The sequence below is a fragment of the Nannospalax galili genome, unplaced genomic scaffold, assembly GCF_000622305.1.
Source record: "Nannospalax galili isolate Female #2095 unplaced genomic scaffold, S.galili_v1.0 scaffold183, whole genome shotgun sequence".
Classification (NCBI taxonomy): domain Eukaryota; kingdom Metazoa; phylum Chordata; class Mammalia; order Rodentia; family Spalacidae; genus Nannospalax; species Nannospalax galili.
In genome coordinates, this window is record NW_008350555.1 from 1029283 (window position 1) to 1048026 (window position 18744).

Consider the following 18744-nt stretch of genomic DNA (forward strand, 5'->3'; position numbering starts at 1 on the left):
TTTGGTCAGGTTTACTCTGAGATATGTTATTTTTTTTGCAGCTATTTTGAGTGGGAGTGTTTCCATGTGCTCTTTCTCTGATTGCTTGTTATTGGTATATAGAAAGGCTATAGACTTTTGTAGGTTAATTTTGTAATCTTATCCCAAGCAACCTGTGAGCTTTGTGATAACAGTGAAAACTCATTTACAAAAGAAATGCTTTAGGAACCAGGTAAGTGGAGCACTTGAAGCTGGCTTTATTAATGTCATCTTATTTTTACCGATGATCTGCACTTTATTATTTTTTTAAAAATTTAAAATTTTATGTGTATGAGTGTTTTGTGTGCATATGTATGTGTACCATATGCATGCCTGATGTCTATGGAGGCCAGAAAAGAGTGCTTGATCCCCTGGAACTGGTGTTGCAGATAATTATGAGCCTCCACGTGGGTTCTGGGAACTGAACCCATATCCTCTGAAAGAATAGGAAGTGCTCTTAACCACCGAGCTATCCCTCCAGTCCTTAATCCATATGCTATAAAAGTATATTCCTATCATATCACTTACTCTCACAACCCAAAAAAGGATATAAGTAGACATTAACAGAGTTGAGGTCCAGAACTCAAGACAAATTGATTTCAAGTCTTGGATCAGCCTAGATCCAAGTTGGACCTTTGATAGTATAAACATTTGTTTAAGAATGGAAATATATCTCCCACTTCATAGGCTTCATAAACTGTCATGGCTCAGAAATAAATATGTCAAGGTCTTAGCATAGTGTTACATAGTAATTGCTTAGCAAAAGGTAGCTATTTTTATTTGTTATTATGTGATTTGTACATCATCTATAATACAACTGCATGCCAAAAAAGCCTATGTGTATTACAATGTTACATAGAAGGACATATTAATAAATGTTGTAATAACACATGTACAGTTTTATAGCTCAGTCCTGTTCCCCCTTTATGCATGCATACACCACATGCATTTAACACACACATGTACACTCATATACACACCCCTCTCTACACACGTTTCTCTAATTTAAATACATTATACCTATTCCAGCATTTTAAATGTTTTTACAAGTGTACATGATAACTTGCTTCTCAGCACCATTTTTACCTACACTTCCTAAGTTTAGTTTTGACTAGCTTCTCCTTGTGACATTTAGTGTTGGTGGATTATCTACTCTCTCAGACTGACTTGAGTTGAATCATCCAAACTCATGCCTGGGTTGATTCCAAGTTCGCCCCTCTAATACTTCCCCAAGCCTGATCTGAGTTTCATGCTGTGCCCCACCCCTGCTGCTTACCTTCCCTATATTATAAGTAATGAATATCTGTGGAAGCCCTCAGGATCCCCACTAGTCCAGTGCCCCCTCTCTCTCTCTCATTCCTTAGTGAAAGATAAACAGATGATAATAGACTTTAAGGTCTTGCTTGTAGGTTTGGAGAACCTCATCTTTTCAGCATATGTTGAAAAAAGTATATTTGATATACCTACTTGTAAAAATTGGTTTAATTTTATTTGTATGAGTTTGTTGGGTTCTTTTGTTGGTTGAATGATTTTTATCATCTTTGCTGTTTGACATAATTCATCCTATACATTCCCATATATATAGTTAAAATAGTTCTCTCTGATTTAGACAGTTTCATTTATACCTTGCCCAATAAAATAATGATATAAAACTTTACATTTATGTCATTTTAAGTTTCTATAATTAATTGCTTAGCTGACTATTTCTAATATGTCATTTAGAAAGATAAGTTCTTAGTTATATTAGGCTTAGTGTAATTCATTAATGTTTTAAAACTTATTTTTATTATATTGACCAGGTGCGTCCGATGTGAACCAACATTCGTGAATACCAGCCACTCCTGTGCATGTTCAGAACCCAACATTTTAGTAAGGATAATCCAGTTCATAAAGTCTATATTTTTAATTCAATCGATTATACCTTTCCATAAATAGATATTTTTCCCTTATTTATGAAGACAGGTGGATTATGTTTCAGCAACACAGGAAATTTTCATCAGCGTATAATTTCAACTGCACGCTATGGAGACCTTGTGAGTATGTTTCATTTTTTTCTTTGTGAAAACTTTTACAGCATTTCTTTTGATTTCCAGACTAAATTGGAAAACCTTTATGTCTAAATCACTTCAAAATAGAAATTATCAATCTAAGAAACATGAGTCTAACAGCTCAGCATTGTACTTTATAGTACTCCCTTCTATACCCTGGCTCATTCCTGTTTGAATAAGTCACAGAATGTTTAAGCCGAAAACCTCCAATATTGGCCCTATAAAGGATGCAGTATAATATAAATAAGAGTACCACAGACTCTAGATTTAAGTCTAGATTTGTGTATCTTTAGTTTCATATCTTTGGTCTTCAATAAAGTTACTTAACACTTCTAAAATGAGATTATTTTGTGTAATTGGACATAGTAATAATGCTTAGGTCACAGTGCCTATACATGGTAAGCATTGCATAAATTGATATTATTCATATCTAGCCTTATTCTTTATTTTATACATAAGAGCACTAAAGACAGCACATGTCTGTTTTAGCAGACACTGGTGGTAAAAAGGTCTAGAGTATAAAGGGAGAAGGGAGTGAATTGGTTATTATTAATTTTTTTGTGTGTTGTGCTGGGGATTGAATCCAAGGCCTTGTGCCTGTTAGGCCAGTAGTGTCACAGAGCTGCATCTCTGGCCCTGGAAGTAGAGGAATTAGAATAAGAGAAATGCATAGAGAATTGGCACTGCGTGACTACCTGGAGGTTAGAACAGAAGTTAGTTACTGAACACTGAAGATGCCCAGTATGCCAGCAGAGCCCAGGGCAGATACACTTGTGGCCTGGTTGTTATTAACATCAAGTGAGTGGAGATGATTTGAAGGGATGTAAGGATAGCGGCGATGAGGGTAGAATCTGGGCGCTTGATGAACACGGAAACATTTCTCTTTCTCAGGACAATCTTGTGGGAGCAACACATACTTACCAAATAGCTGCAAAACAACAAACTAAAGGATAAAATAGGGACATACTTAAGAAGCTCTAAAGTCATCTGAAGAAATGGCTCATGTCACAGAATGTGTGTTTTCTGGGCATTTTTTTCTCCGTCGTAGACTGTAGTGCCTGTAGTGTACTTCTGTGTATGGTTATCAAATTCTCAGGCCTTTAATTTCCTTTTTTTCCCCTTTTTCATATAACTGAAGCTGAAATAATTTTTCAAAAGGTCTCAATAATACCTTTTTTTTTTCTCCCTCATCTGAACTCACCAATCATTTAGAGGTCATATCCCTTTAGTGTTCTCCAGTCTGAGACAAGTCTTCAGTCTTTCCTTGTTTTTCATGAGCTTAACACTTCAAATTATAAGATTTACCCTGTGTAGGTTAACCTACCACCTACATCTGTCCAGTCTTTCTTCACATTCAGTATACGCTTGGCAGAAAGCCATTGTTTAAAAAGGTGCTCAGTGAGGTTCAATACGTTGTATGATTCAGAGCGCATACAGTGTCTGTCCACCTGTCCCACCACTGCTGTTGATAACCTTGATCACCTGCTGTGACTTCACCATAATAACCATAATTTACTATTTTCCCCTTTGTAATTGAACAACACTTTTGTGAGGAGAATTTCTCCCATCCAAGTACTAACCAGGCCTGACCCTGCTTGGCTTCCAAAATGAGGCATGATCAGGGTGGTATGGCTGTACACAGTGTTCTAATCTCTACAATTATACTTTACTGGCTTTTAAAGTCCTAGCTTCAGTCTCCATGAATGATTCTTGCCTCAACAGTCTTCCATGTTTGTTCATTGACATTCTACCCTAAAGAACTTTTTCTCAGTACATTTATTAACGAATAACCTTCTGTAAAGAGTAACTTTACTTTCTCTTTGTGCATTTTAGAGCTTTTTTTCATACACTTGTAGAATTTTTGATTATTTAGTGTGTGTTATAATCTCTTATTGTTATTCTTGTTTTCAAAGTTGAAGTCCTAGATTTGAACTTCTCTTCAAGGTAGTCTGCATCATTCTGTAGGCATATCCTAGGGTTCTCTGTACTGTGTTCTAGGCTTGCTTTGTATAATTATAAATTTAATAGTGTTCTAGTTTTTATACATAAAGTACTATAGATAAGCCTTCAGTCAATATGTAGATTTTTCTGGTTCTAAATTCCTGGATTAGAATGTGAATAAGAAGATAGTGCAGTTTCAACACTGCCACTGGCATGGAAGGTGACTCCATTTTGCTTGTGTTTGCCCTTGGTGTTACCAGTGCTCTTCCATTCCCACTGTGTGTGTGTGTTTCTTCAATCTTCTATGCATTTATCCTTTTTCTTAAAAAAGAGAATTTTGCTTATTGAATAGATGAAAATACTGCCTCATAATTTTATCTTAAATGTATTTGACATCTATGGAGCCAAGTTCTAGATAATTTGGTTGTATCTCCCCTGTTGATGTGCAACTTGTTCTTAATGTTCTCAGTATCTCACCTTTTATTTTTTTGTGTTTTTGTTTTTGAAACAGGGTCTCCTTGTAGCCTCAGTTGAAGTGGAACTCACTATATAGACCAGGCTGGCCTTGATCATACAGAGATCCACCTGCCTCTGCCTCCCAGTGCTGGGATTAAAGGGATGTGCCACCATGCCCAGCAGTGTCTCTCTCTCTCTCTCTCTCTCTCTCTCTTTTTTTGGCAAAAAATATAAGTAAACTTTGAAGCTGTGGTTCTTGACCAGAGGCTTATTATCTATGGCTTTCTGAACCCAGGTGTGATAGCTGGATGTAGCTTGTAGTAGCACCGCTGAAAGGTGGAGGCAGGAGGATCAGGAGCTCAAGGTTGTCCTCTGCTACCTAGTAAATTTGAGGCCAATCTGGGTTATGTGAGACACTGTCTCAAAACAGAAAACAAGATCAAAACAAAACAGAAAGTATGAGTGCCTTGAATCTCCTGGAGATTCTGGTTGCTTTTGATCAAGCAAGGCATTTTCTATTTTTAGGATGTTCCTAAGGTTGTAATGTTCTTCAGGAAGAAATGCTAATTACTCTTAGATCCCAAATTTCCCATTGTGTACAAATTGTTTCCATAATTTTTTTATGGTAATCCAGAGTCAACAAATGTTAACCATTCAATCAATACTCAATATATTTTTTCTTTTTTCTTTTCATTTTCTTTATATCTTGTATTAGTCAAATAAGCACATATATTTTTATGAGTATAAACATATTTTTTCTCCTTATGACCTTTGCCTAAGTGTCATTATTTTGTCATGCAACTCTAATTGTAATAGATGCTGTTGATTAAAAATTTTAAATTCCCAGTAGTATTTTTCTGTGAACAATAAAAACGTAACTGGTTATTTCTCACTAAAGGTACACATTAGTGTCTTCCTAACAATGTTTGGTTAAGGAATCTTCCTTTGAACTTAAACCTAACTTCATCTCTCTGATTACAGGGCATGTCTTTAAACTCAGAATGGTTTACAAAGTATTTGCAAGCAGCAGCAGCTGCATGCTGGGTAAGTGTAAATATTTTAGAAAATGTTTTCCCTGTAAGTGGATTCATCTCTGTAGTCATAATCTGTAAGATTAAACCCTTACTATTGGATTGAAAGAGAGTACATAAAATAGTATTCAGTTTACACAAATTGAATGTCCTCAGGCTTATTTGGCTGTAATGGACCATTTAGAGAAACTGAAAGTTGTTGAGTGTTGTATTGACCTAGTATGTGCTTCGAGTTCGCAGCTTTGATATTTCAGAAGAAGACAGAAACAAATCCCTCATGTAAGTCATTGAACTGTACTTAGCATTACTATTCCCATATCATCTTTCAGGCTGTTCAAAGTATGTAAAAACAATAAATCAAGGTTAAGAGCTGTGTGTGTGTGTGTGTGTGTGTGTGTGTGTGTGTGTGTGTGTGGCTGTTTTTCTTTTTTTTTTGGTTTTTTTAAAAGTGGTTGGAACATGTATGTCTTTGGAGGTGCTGTTTGAAAAAAGACATGAAAGAAATGTTAGCAAGTCATGTAAATATGTAGGGAAAGAACATCCTAAGGAGGAGACCACACGAGAACAAAGATTACAAAGCAGGAGTTGACATGCTTAAGAAACAGGAAGGAGGTTGAGGTGACTGAGCAGTGTGTACATAGAGAGTGCAGAGGAGCTAGAGTCAGAGGTGTGGGGCGTGGCTCTCCAGGGAACCTGGAGTTTGTCCTAGAGGACATAGAAAGATTCCTACAAAGGAAGACATGGTCTAAGTCGAGGTTTTGAAAGTATTGCTGTAGCTTGAAGAGTGGATTTCTTTGGGTGACAGCAGGAGCAGGGGCTCATTTAGGGTAGTGGCAAAGTCATTTGAGTGAGGGGCACCAGAGCCTGGGGTAAGGGTGGGGTCATGAAAATAAGAGAAGTGCTTAGCTTCGCCTGTTATTTGAATACCGGACCAACAGGATTCACAGATGCATTAGATACGGGGAAGGGGGAGAGATCATTTATTCTAGAAAGATTTTTACTTGACTAACTAAAAGTGGAGTTGGTTTTTCAAATGGAATTATGAAAGACGTTTGGGAAATCAAACTCAACACATGATCTTACTATGTTGCTCAAAAAACAAATTACTTAAGGAAAGTAGAGTTGATTATATGTTTCAGATGAAATATATAGTCATAGTATTCCTTCAAATATAAATATTCTATTTAATAGTTTCTTAAAATATCATCTTTTATGTTTTTACTTAGTTCTGCTTTCAGCAAATCATGTTCATATTTTAGCCTAAAATTTATAATGAAAATATCTTTATTACTCACCTTCATGTATTAAAACTTTATTTTCTACCTAGACTACAGGAAAAATACTAAAAACAATTAGTATAGATACAATTAAGCATAATTTTTCTAGCAAGTTTTGTTTACACTATTGTCATTTCATTTCCTTGCGTAGATGCATGCCAACCTGACCTCTTGCCAAGCCCTTGGGAATATGTGTGTAATGAACATGAATTCTTATGACTCCACCACATTTGATGCGTGTCGACTATTTCATTATGTCTTTGAAAGTACAGCTGGATTGAGTAGTGTTCATTCTGTTCCGTTCTGGTAAGGGTATTTGGATGGATGAAATATTTCAACTGAATTCGCTGCAGTTATTTTCATAAATATTAGTAAATGCTCTTCCTTTTATCAAAACCATTTAATTGTTTGTAGGAGGCAGAATCTTCCATGGCTGTTTTATGGAGACCAGCCAGGAATGGCACCCCAAGTACTCAGCAGCACACCTCTTCCTCCAAATTTCAGTTTTAAAGGACAAAACCAGGTACAAACCTCTACACTACACATTGAAAGATAAGAAGATTACTATAGCTTGGAATGTAGCTCAGCGGTGGTATGCTTACCTGCCATACACAAGGCCCTGGATTCAAGACCCCAGTCCTCAGTATGAGGGGAAAAAAGAAACTTATTAGTCACACTTCTTAATTTTCAAGATTATTTTTAAAAGTTTCATACTTAATAATATAAATATCAATTGCTTATAGAAACTGCACAGTGCAGAGTTGGTCTGTCTTACTTGGATATATAGATATCTGGACTGTGTGGTTACAGGAGCACCTGTAGGATTGAGAAGAGTTGTTTTCATCATCAAATGCAAAACAGTGTCTGTCATATAGCTACAGTTTTAGAATGGCTTCCAAAGATGGGTTGGGGCTCTGTGACACTGCCTAGCAGTTCAGCTCCTCTTCCCACTTGTAACTTTCCAGAATGAAGTAATTGTGCCTTCCTCCACACTCATCCCCATTTAACAGGTTTGAAAGGAAGTATCCTGCTGCTAGTGCTGCCTCTCAGTTCTGAAATAATACTTTTTCTGCCAAACATCTGTCCTGGTCATTAGGTGTATTTAATCATACAAATAGTGAGATTACTTTTCATTCACATTAATGTTATTTGAATTTAATTTTTCAACAAACCAGGGTTAACATTGAAAAGATAGTCAATAGTGAAAATATTTTCATGGACTATTATCTTATTGTTGACATTATCTTATTGTTGTTTTTCTTTAACCAAAACACAGATGAAGTTTATTGCTGCATCTTATGATATAAGAGGAAATTTTATCAAATGGCAAACTTTAGAAGGTGGTATTTTACAGGTAAGCATGATTCTACCTAAAGAATTACTAATGTTCTTTGTTTTTGCTAGAGGAAAAAATTAGACTGTTGCTTGAAGTGTATTAGTTACTGTTGTTGTTTCTTTTTATGATGCTTTAAATTGGAATTTCTTTTTTATTATTACATTTACTTACTGTGAGGGGTGGTGCACATGTGCCATGGCACATGTGTGAAGATCAGAGGACAATTTGTGGGAATTGGTTCCTGGGGATCAAACTCAGGTTTTCGGGCTTGGCAGCAAGTGCTTTTACCTACTGAGCCATCTCATTTGCCCAGTTTGGAATTTTGTAAAACTGTTTTTCAAGTTATGATTTTAATGTATAACTAAAATGCTTCCTTGGCTTTTTGTGCCCTTCATAAGTACTATGTAGAGCATATATGCATGTGGTATCCAGAGAACTCTTTAAGCAAAGAAGACATCTGTGAGAGATACTTATGGGCTATATTCTTTTGCTAAAGCTTTGTCCAGACACAGAGAGAAGACTAGATGCTGCTTATTCCTTTGGAACAACCTACCAGCAGGACGTAAGTGTGAACTATACGTACGTAGGAAGCAGTCTGTGCTTCAGCCTATTTCTCCAGAATAGCACAACAACAACTGAAATGATATGTGTGTTTTCTAAGTTGTGAAATTTTTAATGGTAATGAACAGTTCATTAATAAGTTCTTATTATCTGGGCACAGAATATGTTAATCATCAAGAAGAAAGTTCCTCAGTGTATACATAATTATAAACATTCTATAATGTTAGATTTTCATAATCAGTTATGTGCTTCTAGACTTATGTGTCTTAAGCATAATTCTACTTCTGAGCATTTTAGGTTAGTGACTACTGAAAATGTAAATCCCTCTTCAGTCTACCTCCCAGTGCCAAACAGCACCGTTCCCTTTTCTCGCCCTCAGTATGTCCCCCTCCCTCCAGACTTTCCTTTCTCCTTCCTGTCACGACTTTCTTTCACTTTGATACTGCAATATGGTATGAAGGAATATTGCAAGCCGCTAAACATTTGAAAGAAACTCAGTAAATTGAAATGTTTATTGACGGCACGTATAGTCACACATATAGAACTAAACCACACTGAAATATACCACCATGAAATGCAGGTTGAAAGAAATTAAAACATTTTTCAGTGATCATTTTTGGAGAGTTTTGCCAGAGATCATTTTGTTTCCTTTTTTATATTTTTCCAAATTTTCTACTGTGAACATGAATTTATTTTTATGATTAGAAATGACTTTCATAGTGTTTTGTCATCATAGTTAAAAAAATTTTTGTTAATTTATATTTTTATGTATATGTGTTTTGTTTGCATGTATGTAAGTGCACCCATATGTGCAATGCTCATGGAGGCCAGGAGAGGGCTTCACAACCCCTGGAGCTGGAGTTATGGATAGCTGTTAGCCACCATGATGGGAATCAAACCCAGGTCCTTTGCAAGAGCAGCCAGTGCCCTTAACTGTGGATCCATCTCTCCAGCCCATGGCAGTTATCTTTAAACATGAGCTACCATGAGCTAGGAGAATCAACAGTTGTTAAGTGCCTGTGGCTGTGCTCAGCGTTTCATCATTGCGGTCCCATTCGATCAATAAAACAAGTATGTAAGATACTTGATATCTGTGCTTAAATGTTATTCAGTGCTGTTAAGATGGCTGCTCAAATCCTTACATCAGGTAAACTGCAGAGTCAATGTTCTTCCAGATTTAAAACCATGATTACTGCATTGAACCTGGTTGCCACTTACAAAAGTAGTTCCCAGCTCAGTAAACAAAGTAGCTAAATAGAGAATTGCAAAGAATGTGCAAGCGTTGTACTAGAGCTAGACGTAAGATTCCAGTCCTCAGGGAAGTGCAGAAGTTCAGAGTCAATGATAGTTAGATTACATAATGAGCATGAGCTGGATGGACACTGTAGGAAAGGAAGTTTATGCAAAACCCGCATTTGCAATGTCTGCAAGATAGAATAGCAGGGAATGCGTAGTTTGGAACTGTAGTGGAGTGGTATGAATGGGAGGTGGTAGACTGTCAGAGAGCAGTGAGACAAGCTTAGCTCTGCCAAGGGGGGCAGTCGCACACATCATTGCACATCAGGAGAAAGAATCAAAATTTCACAGGACAACAGTGGGTTTTATGCTTTTTCTCTCGTGCACTTAATGTTGAGAAGGCCTCTCTGTGTGTTATAGATTAAGGACAGAAGTTCTTTACTGATAGGCTTTTAAAATTATTTGTTTTATTTTTATTTCATGTGTTAAATGTTTTGCCTGCATGTAAGCGTACCCTTGCCTGCAAATCCACAGAGGCCAAAAGTGGGTGTTGAATCCTTTATAACTGGAGTTATGGACAGTTGTTAGCTGCCATGTGAGTGCTGAGAATCAATCCTGGGTCCTCTGCAAGAGCAGTCAGTGCTCTTAACTGCTGAGCCATCTCTCCAGCTCCACCCCGCCTCCACCATTTTTTTGGTCGTGGTGGTAAACCCTTATAAAATAATATTTATGAAGTGATATTTGGAAGTCTTTTGGAAATGTCCATGAACAAAACAACTTAAAGATACTTTATTTTGCAAAACTGAAAAAAAATGTAATGATGACAAATGTGTTTCTTAATTTTTATTTTTTATTTTACTTTCTAGTGTGAGATTTCTGTTTCTAAAATCTTGGCTGACTTTCCCAGTCCTGTATTTTATGATGTTTATCTTGAATATACTGATGAAGATCAACACCAGAATATTTGGGCTGTGCCTGTATTAAACCTAAATCTTCAACACAATAAAATGTTTGTTAATCAAGGTAAGATATTCTACCATGTTCTCTCACAACTGAAATCAACAAATGTCAACCAACGTGATAACTTTAATAACAGTGATGATAAGAAAGATCATGGATTCTCTTAATATATGGTTTTGTACAGTATGTGCCAAAGTACAATGAGACAGTAAGATTGCTGATGTATTTAGGCCTTTTGTTGTTGTTTTACCAATTTTATTTTCAGGAATATTGTGAGGAAATTATATTATTGCTGAGTATCCTGAGTAAAACTAGTAGGACTCTAAATTGAGACTTTTTCCTCAAACCATTCTTGATCTTTTTAGACAAAGTACTTTCTTATATTGTTACTATGCTGTAAAATGAGACTCAGGTTGTCAGGAATTTTTACAGCTGTTGTGCTTTGTGCCCATCTTACCAAGAACAAAATAGTAATTTTTAAATTTTAATGTCTTCAGTAGATTTTGTGAGTTCCATCTTAAACAATTTGTGTTTTTCTTTCTTTTTATAATAAAAGACAGTAGCTCTAGCAAGTGGCTTCTTACTCGGCGCATTTTCTTAGTGGATGCGGTAAGTGGACGAGAAAATGATTTAGGAAGTCAGCCAAGAGTGATTCGTGTTGCTACCCAGATATCCCTGAGGTAAACAAATGTCTAATGACTAAACTAGACTTAGAGTATGAGACAGTGTTATAATGAATGTGTTTGCCAGTAATTATTAGATGGAAACAATAAGGATAACTGAATTGAAACAACAAGTAACATTTTCTTAATATTTCTAGACCAATAAAGGTAAAGGCCATGGGGGTGGGGGGAACTAATATCTGAAGAGCCTGAGGAGTTTGGCCAAAATTGATGTCCTGGGTCCCAGTCTCTACCTGGGGAACTGCAATGGGCTGAAAGAGGAAGGGAAGGAAATGCCAGTGACTGAAATGAGTACTTTAGGAGGAGGATTATTCTTCAGCTTCCCCATCCTCTCTTCCATGCATGGCTATTGTTCTAGGTTGACCCAGGTTAACCAGCATCCCCTCTTCTCAGGATGTCCTAACTGTGACACTATCTTGGAGTGGTACCAGACAGCCCATATGCCTCTTTTCCATGTAATAGTCCTGTGTCTAAGATCTTCACTGTCTCCTACTCTAATATTTTGTGATATATACTTTGAATGTACTCATGGAAGACAATGCTTTCACCTCACATTAGTTTTATCCTTTGAAATACTTCACTGTTCATTTTGAATCTCGTAACAGTTTTATGAGTTGGGCAGTGTGAAAGCTTTCTCATGTATCATACTGAAATCCAGTATTTTATGTTTTTAACATCTGTCCAACATGCCAATGTAGTATGCCTAATGGAGATGAAATTGAACCTACTTAGGTTGACCTGTTTTGGTGAAAGCATGTTGGCCCTTTCCTTTTTGAGTTCACTAACAGCATGGTGCTGATACATTGCTCTTGCCAAAATGTCCTGTAGCTCAGCTCTTTTGACGACTCCTTAAGGATGACTTACAGTACTTCCGTGATTTCATTTGTGTACCTCATTGAGCCTAAATCAAAAGAGTGTCTAACTTGTCCCATAGAGTATACTTTAATATTAAAGATTTGACCACTTAAAATTAACTGGCAGCTTAACCCTTAGTTTATATTTAGATTTTCCTAGTCCTTACTGACTGACTGGTTCTGAGATAGCAAGACAACCTATAATGAATTCAAAAGAAATGATAAATGTATCCTTAAGGGCCTAGATATATTTACAACTTTAAGTGTATTTTCTCTTAATAGCATCCACCTTGTACCAAACACAAAAAATGGAAACATATATACTCCCTTAATCACCATTGCCTACAGTGACATTGACATCAAAACTCCTAATAGCCAGTCTGTGAAGGTGAGTTCTTTACACAGCCCTTTCTGTGTATAAATACTAGTCTGATGATACAGTTTAGAGTGGTCAAATAATAATCTTTTATTTTTCCAAGTCTCAAACAAACTCTTTTCTTCATATAGTCAAATATTAATTAGCTATAACTAATAAGACCAGGAATAGATAGTTTTAATTTAATTATTATTTTTAATTATGTGTATGTGTGTATGTCTTTGTGGAGGTATGTGCACATGTGTGTGGTAGCATGTGGAGGTTAGAGGGTTGAAGCTCCTGGAGCTAAAGTTACTGGCAGCTGTGAGCTACTCACTGTTGGTCCAGGAAATCAAATTTAAATCCTCTGTAAGAGTAAGACATGCTCTTTAACTCTGAACCACCCCTTCAGTGCCAAGAATGGATGAAGTTTTTCAGTGGAAGGTCACTGGCAGTTAAGCATCCCCACTGTACTGATACACTGAGATGCATGGGATCTGATCTTATCCTGTCTGGCCTCTTTGCTTTTTGTCTCCTTACCTAATTAAACCAAGAACCTAGAAATTACAGTTGATATATGGGGGCTCAACAGTGTATAGGTCACTGGATAGAGATGCATTTCAGCAGGAAGAAAGATTAAAATTGTGAGCTTTATAACTGGTACTGCTACGGTGAACTAGGAAGAAATTTGGACTTGTAGCCCTAATTCACGACAGAACTGAAGGCCTTCTGTGTCTGAGAGGCCCATATATGAAAAAGAGAGACCTGTGCATCCCAAAGTCAGTCTGCACCAGAGGATGAGCCTGGAAAAGCCTATTCACACAGGGCTAGTGCCTCCTCAGCCTCTCCCTCAGATTGAGCCCTTACCTCTTGGAAGAAGGATAAATGAGAGAAGGATAGAAGCAAACAACAGTGAATCCTCGGCTCTCTCTGTACCTAAAGAGAAAGCAGATGTTCCCAGCCCTCCGGAAGTATGAGAAGCTGGGGTAATTGTCCCCTACCTCAAGACTCACCAATAGCTCCTGATTTCTGTCATTTTCCCTTCTAGGACCGTGGTCTTCCCCTTTGGTCAGCCAGTGCTCTCGGCCTGTGTGTTGTACCTGCATTCAGCTATTGTAAGCAGGCTTTCATTAAGCAAATTAGGGACAAAATATCGCTTTAAAAGATATCACTTTAAAAGATATCTTGTCCTCATTGCCTGATACAGTTAGTTAAAACAAGTTTACACTGACGAGCTTATATATACTGTAATGAGAGAAGAAAACCTAGAAATACACTAAGTAATAAAAAAATGGCTGCCTGGTTTAAAACTTGCTAATTATTCATGGCTGACCAGCAGTATGCATTCTTTTAACATTATTCTTGTGTAAAATGTTCCAAAGTAATAGAAACTAGAAAATAAGGCATAAAAGAGGAGGGCTGGCAAGATTACCCAGTGGGTAAATGTGCTTGCCCCACAAGCATGACAAGCTGAATTTGATCTCTGGAACCCACATAAAGGTGGAAGGAGAGAACTGACTCCACGAAGTTGTCCTCTGACCTCCATTTATGTGTCATGGCATGTACGTACCCCCTCCATCACATACACACACACACACACACACACACACACACACACAATTATATACATACATACATATATATGGTCTTTCTGAGACAGGTTCTGCCTGTATCCCCAGCTGATCTGGAACTCATTGTGTAGACCAGGCTGGTCTCAAACTCACAGAGGTCTGCCTGCTTCTGACTCCTGAGTGCTGGGATTAAAGACATGCAACACAATGCCTGACTTCCATAACTATATATTTTAAATAAAAAAGAAGTAACAAAGGAGTTGTGAATCATAAACTACTTTGATAAAGCTCACCTTAAATTTATTGTAATTGCAAAATATATAGTTCTTTGATCATTTTTCTTATGGCAGCTGTTACAAAAACTCTGTCCGTTTAACTTTCCAGCTATGGCTTTTATCTCTAACCCACAACAAATAACATTGCCTCCTATTTTACTGAGCAGATCAAAACCATTTAATACAAATTCCCTTGGATGTCCTCTCTGACACCTAAGAAGGGCCAGTGTTTCATTATCTATCCCATTTCTGTTCCTTCTTGCTCTTTCTAAGCTCATCTTGTACCTGTGAAATGTCATCTTTCACCCCAACTGGTATTCAGCCAGGCTCTCTTCTAGTCCCTTTCCTTTGCTTATAAAACTCTTAGGATGTCTCATCTTAAAACGAAACTAAAGTCTTTTGTGATCATTGCCCTCTGTTGCGAGGGAGCTTCGTTGATAAAAGTTGAGAGACGCATTAGTATTTTTTCTACCCCTTGTTTTACTATGTTCCCTGAGTCTTAGGTGTAAAGGTTCCATTGTAGATGTGTTACTTAAGGGAAGTGGGCAGCAGGCCCCAACCTTAGCCAAAGAATTATTAGCAGCTGATCACTACGAGTGAGGAAGAGTTGATCTTCTTTAAGGGAGAGACTCTAGATAGGCTGACTAGACGCCAGTGGATGAACTTACACTGAGGGACATCTGGGTACACTAACTTGACTAGATAGGACTTAACATATATGACAGAATGCATGAAATCCAGTGGGAGGGCTTTGGATGGGTGGCAGTAGGGGAGGGGATCTAAAGATGATTAAGATGTTTTGTATGAAATGCACAAAAGTTCAATAAAAATATACATTAAAAGAAGAAAAAAAAAAAAGCCCTAAAGTAACCAGCACCATCAGACCTTTCCTCGTAGGGCCAGCACCTCAGCTCGCCTCACTTCCACTTGGGCCTTTGCCATTTTCCTCCTTGGAAGAGCTCTTATGCAGGTCAGGAGACTTTGTTTTGGCATTTGTATACCTGACACTGTGCTCTTGACCGCTCCTTCCCAAAACACATTGTTCTCTGACTGATGAAGCTGAGGTGACTGCCTCTCCCTCCTCTTGTACCCTTTGCTGGTTCTTTCCCTTGACTCTCAATGTGATGCTGTCCCCAAGATCCTTGTTCAGACTTTTGCCTTCCCTACCCTCTTAGGATTTGGTTGTTTAGCCAGTCGCTAAATTTTTTATTTTTTATTTTATGTGTTCATGAGTGTTATGCCTGCATGTGTGTAAGTGTACCCATGTCATACAGTGCCTACAGAAGACAAAAGAGAGTGTTCGATCTTCTGGAACTGGAGTTATGGACAGTTGTTTAGCTGCCATGTTGGGTGCCTGGATTCAGACCCAGGTCTTCTGCAAGAACAGTTTAGTGCTCTTAACTGATGAGCTGTCTCCAGCCCCCGTTACTAAATTCTTGATATACAAGGTCAAGCAAATGCCTCAGTGACAGGAACCTATGTGAAAATGAAATTTGGTCAGTTTGGGTTGAAGTACTGTCAATGAACTTAGCTTAGTTCTTTAAAAAAAAAAAAAAAAAACCCTCTCTCTTTTCATTTTTATTCAAGAAAGATATTTGAAACAGCATGAAAATTCTCAAGCTGTGTGTAAAGGGTAGCATCCAAATTATTGTAGTTAAAAAATACAGCATTTATGGTAAAATGCAGCTTAAGTTTATTACAATAAAACTAGATGTGTGCTGTTTAATTTTAATATGATTGATCTGTTTTCTTTTAAATACCAGGTTTCCTTCTCAGTCAAATATGAAATGAATCAAGGCGATGCATTTGTCCAGACAGATGTGAGTGCATTTTGACCTACTAAATATTTGCAGTGCATTTTTAATTTAAAAAATTGCAGATGTAAAATAAAGTTGATTTGCCATGTACTCTTACCCCCAGTGTTAACACCTAACCATGACACAAAGATTATAATCAGTAAATTGGTCCTGATGCAATCTTTTTGGCTAACCTGCATGCTGTAGGGTAGTTAGGCTTTGATTGTCCTTTTGGTTTCTACATTGCTTTTAGCTGTCACATCTCCTAAGTGTCTGCCCTTCAGTCTGTGACAATTTCCCAGTATTTCTTTGTCTTCTATGACTTTAACACTTTTTTTGTTTATTTTTATTTTATGTGTATGAGTGTTAAGTGTACCCATGTCATACAGTGCCCACAGAGGTCAGAAGAGGGCATCAGATTCCCTGGTACTGGAGTTATAGACAGTTGTTAGCCATCTTGTGGGTGCTGGGAATCGAACCTCGGTCTTCTGTAAGAACAGCCAGGGTCCTTAATCACTGAGTCATCTCTCCAGCCCCAACTTTAACACATTTAAAGAGCACTTGTTAATTATTTTGGCCTTCGATTTGGGCTTACCTGGAATTTTCCCATGATTAAATTGAGACTGTGTAGTTTTGTCAAAGAAACCACATCAACACATTGAGCCCTCCTCTGTGCATCTACTCAGAAGGCACTTGATAAGTGGCTCTCATTGCTGGTGACATTCATTTTGCTTCTGTGGCTAGGATAGGCTCTATAGGTTCTTCTCTATCTGTGTGACTTTCCATTTGTAATGAAGTGCCTCATGGGGAATACTTGGAACTATGCACTATCCTGTTTCTCATCATTCTTTTACCCTCTAATTACATGTATATGTGTGTACATGTGTGTGTGTGTGAAGGTGCACACATATGTGAAGGCTAGAGGTTGACTTTAGCTATCTTCCTCTGTAGATTTCCACCTTATTTTTAAGACAGAGTCTCTCACTGAACTGGGAGCTCCTAGATTTGGCCAGAGTCACTGGCCGGCGAGCTCCAGGGATCCTCCTGTCTCCATGTCTCCAGTACTAGGATTGCAGGCACATGTCACCCTGCTCTTTACTTGGGTGTTGCATGAGTCCTGGGGATCCAAACTCAGGTCTTCATGAAGGTACAGCAAGCACTTTACTGAGTTTATTTCATAGTCTTGCCATCTAGTTTTATTTATTATTTTTATGTGTATGAGTGTATTGCCTGCTGTGTGTAAGCACACCCATGTTGTGCAATGTCCACAGGCGTCAGAAGAGGGTGTTGGATTCCCTTGGGACTGGAGTTACAGATGGTTGTTAGCCACCGTGTGGGTGCTGGGAATCAAACCTAAGTCCTCTGCAAGAGCAGCCAGTACTCTTAACTGCTGAGCCATCTCTCTGTCCCTTTATCATTTAATTTTAGCATCCATTGATGATTCATGCCTGCATAAAGTATTATTGCGATACTTACCTGTTTTTTTTTTAATTTCCTTCATTTTTTTCTAAATGTATGAGTTGGAACTTTATTGTAAGGTGGAGCTTTCCTTTGCCCACATTGTTTATTCACTTACTCAAATCAGCATAATCTTTTGGATATTTATTTTAGCTGATTGTATAATCCATTACTGTTCATTTTCTTGCTCCAAATTTTGCAGATTTAGCTATAGGAATTTCCTTCTGCTTGCTTCCTGTGTCCTTTCAACTGCTCCTATCATTCTTGAGTACCTTTTACTTTCTATTTACAGCCCTTTTTAGTACTAAGGCGAGGACTTACATCAGTTCTAAGATGTACAAAAAAGTTGCCTTTACTTTTTTCTTTAGGTTGCTTTGGGTGTATTGGGTGGGCTAGCTGTGCTATCATCTCTCTTGAAGACTGCGGGGTGGAAGCGTCGCATTGGGAGCCCCATGATTGATTTACAGGTACGTCTCAGTTTTTATTTGACCATTCTGGATCTTTCTCATAAAATACAGCTAGAGGATGCACAAAAAAGTTGCCTTTACTTTTTCTGGGGTGTAAGTTAAGAAAACTATTGCTGGGTCACTGGATATATGCACACCTCACTTCCTTCCCACAGTCTTGTTTACTAGTCTACAGTCTCATAAACAGTGCCATTTTAATTTTTGCTTCTCCTTGCCAGTGCTTGACTTTTTTCAACATTTCCATTTTTGACCAATCGAGTGGCATATTAGTATATCATTGTTGATTTTATTTGTTCCTTTGTTTCATCTTATTATTCATGGGCTTTTTTAAAAATTTAATTTAATAACCACATGATTAGAAGAAGCATTTCATTACAGCTTTAACATATTCAGTAACACATTCCAGACCAAGGATACATTC

The 18744-nt window shown here is 37.5% G+C and overlaps 1 protein-coding gene across 2 annotated transcripts in view; it reads left to right on the top strand.

Annotated features, from left to right (window-relative positions):
* Tmem67 (transmembrane protein 67) overlaps window positions 1-18744 on the top strand; it is a 62893-nt gene that overhangs the window by 11347 nt on the left and 32802 nt on the right. For both annotated transcript variants that reach the window (XM_008847825.3, XM_029570811.1), the window contains exons 5-16: window positions 1818-1887; window positions 1977-2051; window positions 5445-5507; window positions 6923-7077; window positions 7186-7294; window positions 8048-8125; window positions 8604-8669; window positions 10771-10927; window positions 11421-11544; window positions 12684-12789; window positions 16366-16422; window positions 18225-18323. In XM_008847825.3, the coding sequence (XP_008846047.1) occupies window positions 1818-1887; window positions 1977-2051; window positions 5445-5507; window positions 6923-7077; window positions 7186-7294; window positions 8048-8125; window positions 8604-8669; window positions 10771-10927; window positions 11421-11544; window positions 12684-12789; window positions 16366-16422; window positions 18225-18323 (1159 nt within the window). The remainder of the gene's footprint in view (window positions 1-1817; window positions 1888-1976; window positions 2052-5444; window positions 5508-6922; window positions 7078-7185; window positions 7295-8047; window positions 8126-8603; window positions 8670-10770; window positions 10928-11420; window positions 11545-12683; window positions 12790-16365; window positions 16423-18224; window positions 18324-18744) is intronic.